The sequence below is a fragment of the Spodoptera frugiperda genome, chromosome 25, assembly GCF_023101765.2.
Source record: "Spodoptera frugiperda isolate SF20-4 chromosome 25, AGI-APGP_CSIRO_Sfru_2.0, whole genome shotgun sequence".
Classification (NCBI taxonomy): domain Eukaryota; kingdom Metazoa; phylum Arthropoda; class Insecta; order Lepidoptera; family Noctuidae; genus Spodoptera; species Spodoptera frugiperda.
In genome coordinates this window covers 18,230,874-18,244,442 of record NC_064236.1, presented here as the reverse complement: position 1 = coordinate 18,244,442, position 13,569 = coordinate 18,230,874, and the positions used below count along the sequence as shown (strand labels likewise).

Sequence of the window (13,569 nt, the reverse complement as noted above, 5' to 3'; positions counted from 1 at the left end):
AAAAATTATTTGCTACAATATGGGTATCAAATTAAAGAGCTCATCATGAGGATTCCAAAATGGTATATCACTGACATATAGAAAAAAATTATACTATGTACAATTAGGTTCTTTATTATCCAAACTAAATATTCGTATAGGTACTACGCGACGCGATTGACTAGCGGTTTCTGAACTGTCGTTTCGTGTCGCGGGTGAAATCTTGAGAAACACATAGCCGTATTATAACTAACTAAAAAGTGTTAAATAAAAATAAATAAATTAAAAAAAATAAAAAACCCGACTGCATAAAAAAGTAAAAAACAAGCTTAGTCTAAAAGTGTAGATAGCAATGCTATACACAAAAAATAATAATCTTATGCGAAACACAATTGAGTGTAACAGTCGGGACCCATTAAATAAACGAGACTAAAATCATTCAATATGGGTCCCGACTGTTGCACTCAATTAATTTTTCTTTATTAAACGTTGCCCCACACTAATATAATAGTCATATATATTAGTGATCGCTTACCATCGGGTGACTCGTTTGCACGTTTGCCTCCTATTCCATAAAAAAAACTAGTATTTTCTCCTGAGTCGTGGGTGCGTTTACAAACTTACAAGTTCACATACACATGACCTCTTAGACCCGAAACAATAATTTGTGGATCACACAAAGAGTCGTTCCATGCGGGAATCGAACCCGCTATACAGTCCGCGTCAGCCATCCCAGTCACAGCGTCAATCATGCAAACTAAAGAATTTGTGTTAACCTTTAACCTACCAATGTGGAACTTTACTAAAATGTGACCGCCACACAGTGAGAAATAATGTGAAATACACAATGCGCAAAACTATAACCAACCACCGTCTGTCTCTTAATCCTGTCGTCCAGGGTTTGGTTTCTTCTCTTTCCTGCACCGCATACCAATCTCTTGTAATGTTATAATTATTTGCAATAACCTACCTCGCAGTACACTAGATTTGTAAGTAATAGGGATAATGACTCGGTCAAAAATAAATTATTACAACTTTTCAATACATAAATTTAATGAACTACTTAATTTCGATTTTTTATAGCTAAATTTCTAGAAATAAGTCTGCTATTTGACGTCAAAAACTTATATTACGTCATAATAGAGTGTTTCATACAAAGTTCAAAGAAAATATCGTTTTTGACGTTTCGAAAAAAGTATTGAATTTGACTAGTAGGAAACATATTTTGTAATAGTAACCAAAATGTGACGGAATTCTATTTCCGATTGTCAATCTATCGGCAGGTAAACTCCGTCAATTGTCAAAAGTCATTACTGTTTGTTTATGTAATTGTACTTGCGACTGATAAGTTGTTACCAGATTCAATGGTTCTTGGCTCTACATGCCAAAAACCTTACGATATCCCAAATCGGATAGGTGCAGAATACTCATAGTCGGCGAGTGTGAATGACCGAATGAAGGTGATTGAAGCTATAGAAATATGTAAGTAAAGGATGTCTGGAGGCTGCTCTATGAATTCTGTTCACCCCCAAAGGGATTAAAGTCAGTTCATGTACTATACATCAAAACTGCACACAGGTGAAATCGTGGGTACATATAGCTAGTGATAGCTCACCTTAATATATCACTAACATATCTGTATATTATATTACAATGCTTCATATATATACTTTCTTATACTCTTCCCTACCTACTTTCATCTCTGGACTAACCGAATAATATTAAGTTGACATAACAAACATTGCGCCTTTTATTCGACGGAAAGGTAAACAGATACATATATTGTTTGATATAACAGCTGCTATACAGGGTGTGGACATAACAGAGGCGCGGCTTGGCTTCTACCCATGACGTGGTTGAAACTTTGACTCGAGCCTTTTTTTATCGCAGTGGAAATCATGATGAATTGCCGTTGTCGTTGGGGGCCGTCTGACTAGATCCACCGCGGTGTTCCTCTTCTCACCGCACCCACCAAACACAAGGTGTCTTATGGTGGTTATGGTTAAATAAAAACTTTACAAACCAATTTTGTTTCCATTATTGAAATAACATACTTGAATTGGAAGTTTGTATATGATTATCATCATAATCACAATCAGCCCAGCGAGGCTAAATTGTTCGATAAAACATCATCGTTTCACCCAAAAGCTCACTAAATATCAACAAGGGGCATATCTGGTGAGGTGTGTGTATATAACTACTTAGGGACCTTCTAATAATCACATGAGGTGACAGTACCAGATGTATACCAGCAGATTAGACGCTATTGCAACTCCGAAGTACCCTTATACCCTGTATATCTTCATATATAATATACTAGCGGACCCGACAGACGTTGTCCTGGCTACATGTCTTTAATTTGAAAAAAATTCGGATCCAACATTCCAAAATGTTGATTTTGGAATGTAGGATCCGAAAATTTTACTTAAACTACTAATAAATTCAAAATTAATTAAAAAAACATTGTCCAGCGGACAAAATTGTGAATCTAAACCATTCTCAGATCCCCTTGAACACACACAAAAAATTTCATCAAAATCGGTCCAGTTGTTTAAGAGAAGTTCAGTGACATACACACTTACAGAAGAATTACATATATAATGATTAAATGTGTAGTCCCTTTCGTATATAAAAGGCGTAATGGTACATAGCCGTTGACATAAGTTATCGGCCTACCATCCTAACGAGGATCATACACCTGCGGCCGCAATATGTACTTAAATCATATAGTTTTTAATAATTATTATTATATTAACATTTTATAGAACGTTTTGTCTATAGGGGATGTTACTACTACATTCTGGCACTAGAGTAATTCAGTAATTCATTAAATATTGTCATTAAGTATTATGAAAATTACGAAATAGAAACACCCATAACTCAAGATATCGTTGTTTTTGGGCAGTGAGGTGAAACAAGAAATAATGTGATACCAAATGATAGGAATAGGTAGTGCTTATAGTAGGTACTATATTTTTTCCCGGACTGCACTTAAATACATAAATAAATTATGTTATTTGGAATAAGTTCGTGATGTTTATACAACAATTGTCAGGTTTTTTTTCAATTATACACTTGATGTTTAGAAATCACAACAAACATGGCCAAGAGCGAGCTAGAAAGCAGTCTTAAGATCAACAACTCATTTACAAAATGTTCTCCAACAAGAAAATGTTCAGAAAGTTGATAATTGTAACGACTGTGTTATGTCTATTCGCAAACTTTAGGTAAACAAGACGAACTTATTCCAAATAACATATTTTTTATGTATACAATAATATGTATAGTACCTACTACTAAGGGAGCCTCCGTTTCTTTTCTCTGTTCTCTCAAAGTTTAGGCTAATAAGCACTACATATTCTTATCACTACCCACTACTTATTACACCCTTACTGCAGGCTAAACTACCCATTTCAACAACTGATCTAAATCCAAAGATTAAGATCTATTTTTGACATTACTTCTATAGAGTTTCTGTCAAAATTGAAGATAGATCCTTTGATTTAGGTTGGATTAAGATCAGCTATTGAAATTGGCAGTTCGTGTAATATTCCCTATCTAATTTGTATCACTGATATGTAAGAGGACGAACGATTGACAAAACAAATGATGACGCCTGTATAGAGAAGATAAAACGTTCTATAGCAAAAATAGATTTAAAGCAAAAATAAGTGGGTAGATAGGAGTAAATGAAATGTCAATGAATCAGAAATTTACACTGATACATACATATTGCTATACTGTTGCAGTGTTTGTTGCTGGACCATGACGCATTTTCATTGTTCTACAACAGCACAGTTGTGTAATAAAATGAAGCATTAATATTTTAAATAAGGCCCTACCTTATTAGTTATTAGACTTTAACTGAAAATTAACAACACCACTGGTGAAAAGTATAATGCACCTACTTACAAAAATAAGCACAGAATTACTTTTTGAACGCCATGGTGGGTAACTAAAGACGACAAACAAAGTTCCATGGTCCAAATTGGATCTCGTTTGTCGTCTGTAGCCGATCGTGGCGATCAAGAAAGTCAATGATCAACTAATAACGTTGGACCTTGATATCACATGTAACAAATAACATTATTCCACTAACATTTGCCAAGAGTGTCACAGAAGACAGAAGACCTCCCAACCTTCGGAGCGTTCAATATCACGGGTTATAGCAATACCGTCATTTCGCTAAATTCGTGACATCGAATGTTTTGACGGGACGGGACTTGCTACTGCTGCTTTGCTGATGAAGATGAAGGAGATTCGCCCAATAAAGGAACGGTTCAATGTTTCCATCGTTCTGTTCTGTTCTATTTATTTCTTTTATTAATAATCCTTTTTCTAACTTCTTTAAATTATCAAATTAATTATTTTGTGCGGCTTATTCGTGTAGCTGTTTTACGAGGTAACTCTATTGATTTCGCGCATGGCGCCTGCTGCTCATGATTGTAGGCTTTGACGTGGCTTGAAACTAGTCGAGGTATCTCGTAGAACAGTAACGTAAGTAACGGCCATTTTTAATAACCTATCTATACTTTACTGGAGTTTCTTGCTCCTTCTTCTCCTTTCGCAGCTACACTTTGGAACGAGCGCCTAGCTTCACTGACAGACAGACTGACGGACAATTCAATTTAACGTTTCAAAAGTGCCTTATTTAGGATTAATTGAAATAAATGCTTTGACTTTGACTTTAGATAGATTATAAAAGTGGCCGTAAGCCGTGCAACATAGTTATTAGTGTCAGGTTAGTTATACATTGCATCTTTCAGATACGTTTACAGATGGCATTGCGTGCACGAGATGTGAGGGTGTCTTACTGGAGCTGTGTACTATAAAACATACATACTTCTGTATTTTTGTATTACATGGCCCATGTACCACACTCTGACCATCCATACTACGCGCTTCTGCCTGCCCTGTAAAAGGAATGAAGTGATATATTTGTGCAAAGACATATTCAGTACTACATAGTTTTAATGAGATTTCATTCAGATAATATTCTTTGTTAATTTATTTTCCTTCTTTTAATTACTCTCTTCTTCTTTAAATGTCTTCGTTTAATGATTATTCTTGATCATTTCACTAACTTTCTATTGTATAATTTCATCATACATTGTGTAAAAGCCATTTTCAATATACTAATGTTTTCACACTTCACTGTACTAGTATTGTAATACATACTAGTTTCTGTCCATGGTTTCGCATGTTATGAAATGGGGGCTACTGTTTTTTTGCTCACCAGTTGGGTAAATGTAGGAAGAAAATTTTTGTCCAATCACAGCAGCTGTCAAATATTGAACGTCCAATGCCGAGACACTAGCTAATTCCTTATTACATTATCGCCATCTGGTGAACAAAAATATGATAGACCATTTCATGTTATTTTTAAAGGAAATTAAATATTCTATGATATACTGCCACACTCAGTCATTTAATGCTTACTTAAACTATTCTTTAGTAACGATTTTGTATGGAAAACAATTGCTAAGGATTGGGTTAAGTAATCATTAAATGACTCTGAGTGCGCGAGATAATTAATTTTATACATGTTACTGATGTGGATTAGACAGAAACTAGTGTTTTCACCTTTTGTAATTTTAACCTTTTGAACACCACGTCAAAATTGAAAAATCGAGCCGCGCCACCAGGGGCGCTAGAGTAGTTTAAAGTCTATTGGTCAATAAAGTGTTTGTTAATACGATTTAACATAAAACAATGGATTCCCATACATTTAAAAATCAACAGCTTGCGTTCATAGCAAGGTCTATTATGGCTTGTCGGCTATGATTGAGTGTGGTGGTCAAAGGGTTATTTACTTTCTTTCTATCATTTATCTATTTTATACCTTACGAACCCAACCTTTTCATGAAAGGAAGGACAAGTAAGTAGACCTGTGTGTTCATGAAGTAGGTATCTTTTTGTTATTAATCGTTTTAAATTAATACTTTTGTACTTATTACCTTTTGAAGTTCAATTTAAAGTCTACTTTCCAATGTTCGGATTAAACACTGTGTGTTATGTACTTGTATTTTAAATGTGAAGCAATATTAGTATTATAAAAACAGTATTCAATTACTCGTTAGAATTATTCATTGGTCTATCCGTGAGTGCAATAGATTTCTATGCTAGTAGTAGACGTAGACGTAGGACGGCAAAAACTCTATCTAACTTTAAGTCCAGGGTTCGATCCTTGAAATGGACAAAGTATTATTGTGTTTTTATATTAGAATTCTTCCTTGTAGATTGCTATCTGATATACACTTTGTACAATCTTTTATAGGTAACAAAATGAAGCGTGATACCATTATAAAATTGAATCCAAACATGTCGAGTAGTCGCAACTGCAACCACCGACTAAGGGATCTCTGATACGATTCGATAATCCGACATAGTGTTATTGGGTTTATACATTGCAAAACTCCCATTTCATCCATTTAGAAATGGAAGTAAATACCCGAATGTAGGTGAATAAAAGACACAACAAACGAAATTACAGATGTTTAACTACCACGTGGCGGCCGGTATGAAGACCGTGGGCATATCGGCGGCCGGTGGCGTGGCTGAGGCCACGGCCGACGAGATCGTGGACGGGTACACCAAGTACGACATGTACGAGCTTGGCCTCAACCGGTTCCTAGGCCTGCACAACAACAAGAGGTTTCTTCGAGACCGCGTCAAGGAAGTACCTGGTATGTACTCTCTAGAATTGTAAACGTCACGCCTTTTTATCCCCGAAGGTGTAGACAGAGGTGCAAATTACGGCACGTAATGCCGCTATATGTACAATGTACACCCACTTTTCACCATTTGTGTTATAAGTCCCATGTAATTGGGGGCGAGCCTAACTGTCTAGAAAAACTACTTAAAATATGTATCTAAATGAAAAATGGAATAATTATAAACAATATGTCATTAAGGTGTAAAATATCAACAGACTGTGCGGTGAATACAAGCTGGGCTAGTCTATATTTCTTGCGTGATTCGCAAATTGTTTCGAGTCTGAGTGTGGTTAAAATTTCCATGTTTGTAAATGCATTAATCTGCTTTTCAACCAGAGATGTGCTATGCTACGTTGCTGTGGATGCATTTTGCTTCCACCAATTATATTCATTGATGTGTATCAATAGCTTAGCCTGATCGAAACGGACTCAGCTAAGCTATTTCTTTTATATGGAAAGACGTGCAATGGATGGCTTCCCTACTTTGCGGCGGCGCATCTTCATAACACATCTTGCTCGCACAGCTACTTAGCTTAGTATCGTTGGAACGTGTACATCTCTGGTAGAAAAGCACTCTAATGGCACATACGATCCTTTGACAGTGTAATGTAAAGTAATATCATTCCAGGTGTTCACTACGGCCTCCCGTACCCGTTCCACGAGTTCGAGACCGGGCGCAACCTGAGGCTGTCCCCGATCTACCCGACGCTGCGCGACAACGGCGCAGTGTTCGGGCAGGTCATGGGGTACGAGAGACCCACGTGGTTCGAGGCCGTCGGTGAGTTTGTAAGACTTAACAATTTAAGAGAGGCTGCATCAACGTGGTGATAGCAAGATCCTAAGTACCTATATAGGTTCTTAAAGATTCAATTTTTTTTTTGTTTTGAGACCATACTACGAATACCTACTTAAAATTAATTACATAACATAATGAAACTAAACCCTAGTTAAAATATAAGTTTACTATTTTAGTCTCAAATCTTTCAACGCTTTTAACACAACCACTTGACTTCTAAACTGCCGAGAAGACACCGGTGTAGTTACTTTCTTATCCACCTCTGTTATAGGCTACTCTATTATAGGCTTTATTTCCACTGTTTAGAGATTAATAACAGATTTTAAGTTTCTGTTTTAGTTGAGTTAAGTGTTAAACATAAAAACAAAACTACATAGCATAACATGTGACTGTTAAACAGTAGTAACTATAACTCGATATATTATAATAGATTCTACTGTCTCGTTGGCCGAGTGGTTGCAAGTGCGACTGCCGGGCAAGGGGTCTCGGGTTCGATTCCCGCGTCGGGCGAAGTATTACTGGGCTTTTTTCGGTTTTTCGAAAATTTCTCAGTGGTAGCACGGAGTCTGGAAATGTGCCCGGTATATGGCAATAGGCTCACCACCTATTACATGCGACTTACAACATAAATTGTGAAAAGTGGGTGTGTGTGTGGCACAGTGGCATTACGTGCCATAATGTGCACCTGCCTACCCCTTCGGGGATTAAAGGCGTGACGATATGTATGTATTATATTAGATCCCAAAGACCCGCCGGACAAGCCCCGTCCGTTCAAAGTGGCGTACACGAAGACGTTCAACAAGCCGCATTGGTTCGACACAGTACAGCGCGAGTACTGGGCCTGTCGCGAACGAGTGGGGCTCGCCGACTACTCCTCATTCACCAAAATCGATATACAGGTAAACTTAACTTTGTATATACAGGGTTTGAATGCATTTTACACTGATTTTGTATGACTTCGAATCGAGTAAATGAGAAAAGATTGTCTAACTTGATTAAAATATGGTCTCGATCCTTAAAAGGTCGATTTACGAGTTGGAAATGAAAAAACAATTATTGTGTTTTATATAAATGTCTAGTATAATGTAGTGCAGGCATCGTCCAACTAGGGAGAGTGACGATATCTGCAAAGTGGTTAAATGCAAAGTTATTTACTATTAAAGAGGCCTTTGTCCTTATCTTTGTCCGACTGTGAATGGAAACAGACTGAAAATGAATGTCATTATGATTAAGTTTAACGAATGCAATCACTACATATAAAACGAAGTCGCTTATTCAGCCCCTATGTCCCTTTGTATGCTTAAATCTTTAAAACTACGCAACGGATTTTATTGCGGTTTTTTTAATGGATAGGTTGATTCAATAGGAAGCTGTATATGTATAATACATGCATGCGAAGCTGGGACGGGTCGCTAGTTATCTATAAAATAAAAAGGAATCGCTAAATCTCGATAACAGCTGAACCGATTTCGCTTGTTGTTGTGTTCACGTAGTCCGCTAATCTATAATATAAAAATAAGTCGGGTTTTCCTTCCTGACGCTATAACTCCAGAACGCACGAACCGATTTCCATGGTTTTGCATTCGTTGGAAAGGTCTCTCCGTGAGGTTTATAGCAAATAAAATTCAGAAAAGAACAGCAGGAAAACAGGGAAAATCATTGGTGGCGAAACGGAGTTTGCCGGGTTTGCTAGTTAGTTATATATAATAACATGAGTCCGCGTAGTCCCAGGGTCGCGAGGTGGTGGACATGCTGCAGTACCTGTGCTCCAACGACGTGGACGTGCCGGTCGGCAGCATCATACACACCGGCATGCAGAACGAACGAGGCGGCTACGAGAATGATTGCAGCCTTGCTAGGATATCTGAGAACCTGTGAGTTAAATATCTATCTCTTTTTTTTGGGTGAACGAACAGATAGGTTACCTGATAGTAAGCGAAAAAATGCGTTGCCAGCCTTTAGGACGTAAGGGCTAAAGATTGAGAATTTGGGGATTGGCATCCTATTCTAACATTATAAATATTTTTGAGAAGAGAGAATGACATGCGCAAGCGCAAAGGCTTGTCTTCTTACTGAGAAAACATGATGTTTTCTATACTAAACCTAGCTCTCGCAACTACCTTTACAATATGTATGTCATACAAATAAATATCTAAAGAAAAAATATACATTTCTACTTCAAATTAGCATCATATTTCGTGTTAAACGTTTACTAACAAAAAACTATTTTCAGATACATGATGATAGCGCCGACCATACAACAGACACGTTGCAAAGCTTGGATGAAGCGCCACCTCCCAGCCAATGGGTCAGTTACCCTCTCCGACGTCACATCCATGTACACAGCCATTTGTATCATGGGGCCGTTCACAAGGAACCTGCTTTCTGAACTGACTGATACGGACCTTACGCCTTCAAACTTTCCGTTCTTCACCTTCAAAGAAATTGATGTTGGCCTGGCGAATGGAATCCGGGCTATGAACCTGACACACACCGGCGAGCTGGGATATGTCCTGTACATTCCTAATGAGGTAGCTTTCTGTTTACTTTCATTGAGATTCTCAATGAACCAACTCCGGCTACAATGAACCAACCGTTAACGATTCGCTTTCGTTAAACCTAAAACAAACTCGCACTAAGGTCCCTGTATTTGTTACATAATTGATCAAATTAAATATGTACTGAAAGTAACTATATGAAAGATGGAATGTTAATGGGTAAAGTCGAGTCACCTAAGTGTACAGTATGCAATGTGATTAAACCTTCTAATTAATTAAATAAAGAAAAAGAAATGGACTCATCTTCATTGAGGGGAAAACACACAGCTTATTCAGTATAAGTATTTTATGCAATTAAATAGGTGTAATGATTTAAAAATTAATTAGATAGATTGTGAGAGTTGTAGAGATATACATAGATATTGTACCAATATTTGTTTTGAGTTATTATGAATTACGAAGTTTTAATAATCAGAATAATGTGTGTGTAATATTTTATTTATTGATTTAATGTACTTTATAAGCATTATTTTTTATTAGCGCTATGCATTTCCTACACATAAACTATAAGTGTACCAAATTTTATGGTCCGTTTTCGTAAAATGTGGTCCAAAGTTTTTGCGACTATTTTTTTTTACATTTGATGGGTCGACGTCGACGTATTTTCTATTAACCCTTGTTTCCAGTTCGCTCTCCACGTGTACAATCGTCTGATGACTGTCGGTGAGAAGTACGCGATCTCTCACGTCGGGTACTACGCGAGCCGTGCGCTGCGCGTCGAGAAATTCTTCGCGTTCTGGGGCCAAGATCTGGACACAATGACCACGCCCCTTGAGTGCGGACGTACGTGGCGCGTTAAATTTGACGTTAGTACTTTTATTTATTTTTTTGCAACGTCACGCCTTTTGTCCCCTGTGGGGTACGCAGAGGTGCACATTACGGCGCTGTATTACTCAGCTTTTTTAGGGATTTTCGAAAATTTCTCAGTAGTAGCACGGAGACTGGAATTGTGACCAGTATACAGCAATAGTACTTTTTATACTTTTTATAGTACTTTTTATTATTATAAATGCGAAAGCTTGTGAGATTGTGTGCATGTTTATTACTCAATCACGTCGAAACGAAATGAATGGATTAGGATAGAATTTTGAGCAGGGCTAGATTATGGTCTGGAATAACACATAATCTACTTTTTGTCGGATGGACACTCAGGCCAAGCCGCTGGCACAAACTAGTTTACCATAGTCATCGTTATCATTATCAGCCTATAATTACCAAATGTTGAGCACATACCTCTTCTCACATTATGAGTTTTTACTACTCACATTTAAGTCTTTTTCCTCAAGATTTTTCGAATAAACCAACTAATCAGAGAGCTGAACGCGCATTTTGATTACTTCAAACATAAAGCAAACTCGTATTAAAAGTATTCTACATACCTACGAAAAATCTGAAAATAACTATTCATCGTATAAAAACAACATTAATAGGGTATTATCTTACTAGTCAAATTCAATACTTTTATCGAAATGTCAAAAACGTTACTTTTCTATGAAATTTGTATGACATTGCAAATTATGACGTCATAATTTTTTTGCGTCAAATAGCATACTTATTACGCAAAAAATAGCAAGAAAAATTAAATAAATAAGTATATCGTCAAATGAATGAATGAAAATACGATTATTTTGGGATATTTTATTATATTGAAATATCAAAATAATTTATTTTTGAGCTAGGAAACTACCCAATTGCCAAATTTACAGAAGGACATCAAGTTTATAGGCAGGGATGCGCTGCTGCGTCAGCGGGAGGAAGGCATCCGTCGTCAGTACGTGCAGCTACTGCTGACAGACCACGACCACGAGCTGGACATGTGGTCCTGGGGGGGCGAGCCCATCTACAGGGACGGCAACTACTGCGGCCAAACCACCACCACTAGCTACGGATTCACGTTCAAAAAACAGGTTTGTTTAATTTGGAAACTTATTTGAATGGGTTTAAATGTGCTTTTCCGCTTCAGATGTGCTGTATAGCTATGCCACGGAGATGTAATAGCTAAGCTGTGGAGCTATATGACTTTCCATTGATACTAAGCTATGTAACTGTGCAAGGAAGATGCGCAGCTCGAGTATGCGATGTATAGATAGTATAAGCCATCCAAAGCACGCATCTTTGCATATAAAAAACATAACTTAGCTGAGTCCGTTTCCATCAGTGCTAAGCTATGTGTATCAATAAATATGATTGGTGGAATCCAAACGCATCCACAGCAACGTAGCATAGCACATCTCTTGGGAAAAAGCACTCTAAGGAGATCTATAGAATCATTTAACTATTGAGTTATATAGGAATATAATTATAGTAATATGTACATAATTATTATTTGTCAGCATTATGTACTAAACAGGCGATGATGTGTGGGCAAAGTGTACTGGATTCGATTCCTGCACTAAACAGTTATGTGTGCTCCACAAGTGATGTTTGTGTTTGTGCATGCAACTAAGACCTCTTGTGTAGTGGTTGCAAGTGCGGTTACCAAGCAAAGGGCTTTTGGTTCGATTCCAGGTTGACAACTATTTATGTTTATTACAGAAATATCATTATTTCTAAATTAGTTGATTGCTTCTTTGTTCGAGTGCTCACAAGTATCGTGGTCTCGAGTTCGATTCTCGGTTATGGGGATTTTTGAAATTGTCACAGTTACTATATGAATTTTGGGATTGTATTGTTATAATGTTTTAATTATTCCCAGGTTTGCCTCGGTTTCGTGGAGAATTTGGACAAGGATGGTGTTCCTCAAGTTATCAACAACGACTATGTGCTGAGCGGACATTACGAGATTGATATTGGGGGTATAAGGTGAGAAAAGTATATTATGGTATATATATTATATTTAATTTAAATTTCTTTGAAAATATGAGGTGTGATGTGTTGTTGTTTTATATGTAATATGGAATCGAATCTGTGATAATATGTTGAGTAGCAGGTGGTTACATATTGCGTTAATTATAATAATTTTATAATTTGTTAGTGTTAGGAAGTATATATTTAGCTTTTATTTTAAATATTTTTTAAATAATAAATATTTATTGAATATGAGATCGGATAAAATAATAGGTAAATTAAAGAATATATCTGCAGTATAATTTTTGTACGTATTTTAATTAATGCAAATTAAATTAAACTTGGTTTTATTTATCTAGTTTTAAGAATAAGAGTAAAAAAATTACCTAAAGAAGTAAAGTAAAGTTTTTGATAGACATACGTTGAAGATGTAATATACTAGTCGACGGAGCTTAGTAGATGTGGCCGGCGTGCCAGACGCGGTCGAACGCTTTCTCCATGTCGAGCAATACTGCGGCGGCCAGGGGTCTTAGTCTGCTATTACAATTGTGTCAGAATGGTCGATCACTGAGCAGTGCGAGAGGGACGGAGCTTTACAATCTTCATAGCTCCGTCCCTCTCGCACTGCTCAGTGATCGACCATTCTGACACAATAGGCTAGTTTCCTACTAGTCAAATTCAATACTTTTTTCGAAACGTCAAAAACGATATTTTCTATGAACTTTGTATGAAA

At 36.9% G+C, this 13,569-nt stretch overlaps 1 protein-coding gene across 1 annotated transcript in view; it reads left to right on the top strand.

Moving 5' to 3' along the window:
* LOC118266408 (pyruvate dehydrogenase phosphatase regulatory subunit, mitochondrial) overlaps positions 1–13,569 on the top strand; it is a 45,781-nt gene that overhangs the window by 25,954 nt on the left and 6,258 nt on the right. Inside the window, exons 8-15 of the mRNA XM_050703953.1 lie at positions 6,473–6,665; positions 7,324–7,473; positions 8,230–8,390; positions 9,217–9,365; positions 9,725–10,022; positions 10,676–10,855; positions 11,756–11,956; positions 12,745–12,851. Of these exons, the coding sequence (XP_050559910.1) occupies positions 6,473–6,665; positions 7,324–7,473; positions 8,230–8,390; positions 9,217–9,365; positions 9,725–10,022; positions 10,676–10,855; positions 11,756–11,956; positions 12,745–12,851 (1,439 nt within the window). The remainder of the gene's footprint in view (positions 1–6,472; positions 6,666–7,323; positions 7,474–8,229; positions 8,391–9,216; positions 9,366–9,724; positions 10,023–10,675; positions 10,856–11,755; positions 11,957–12,744; positions 12,852–13,569) is intronic.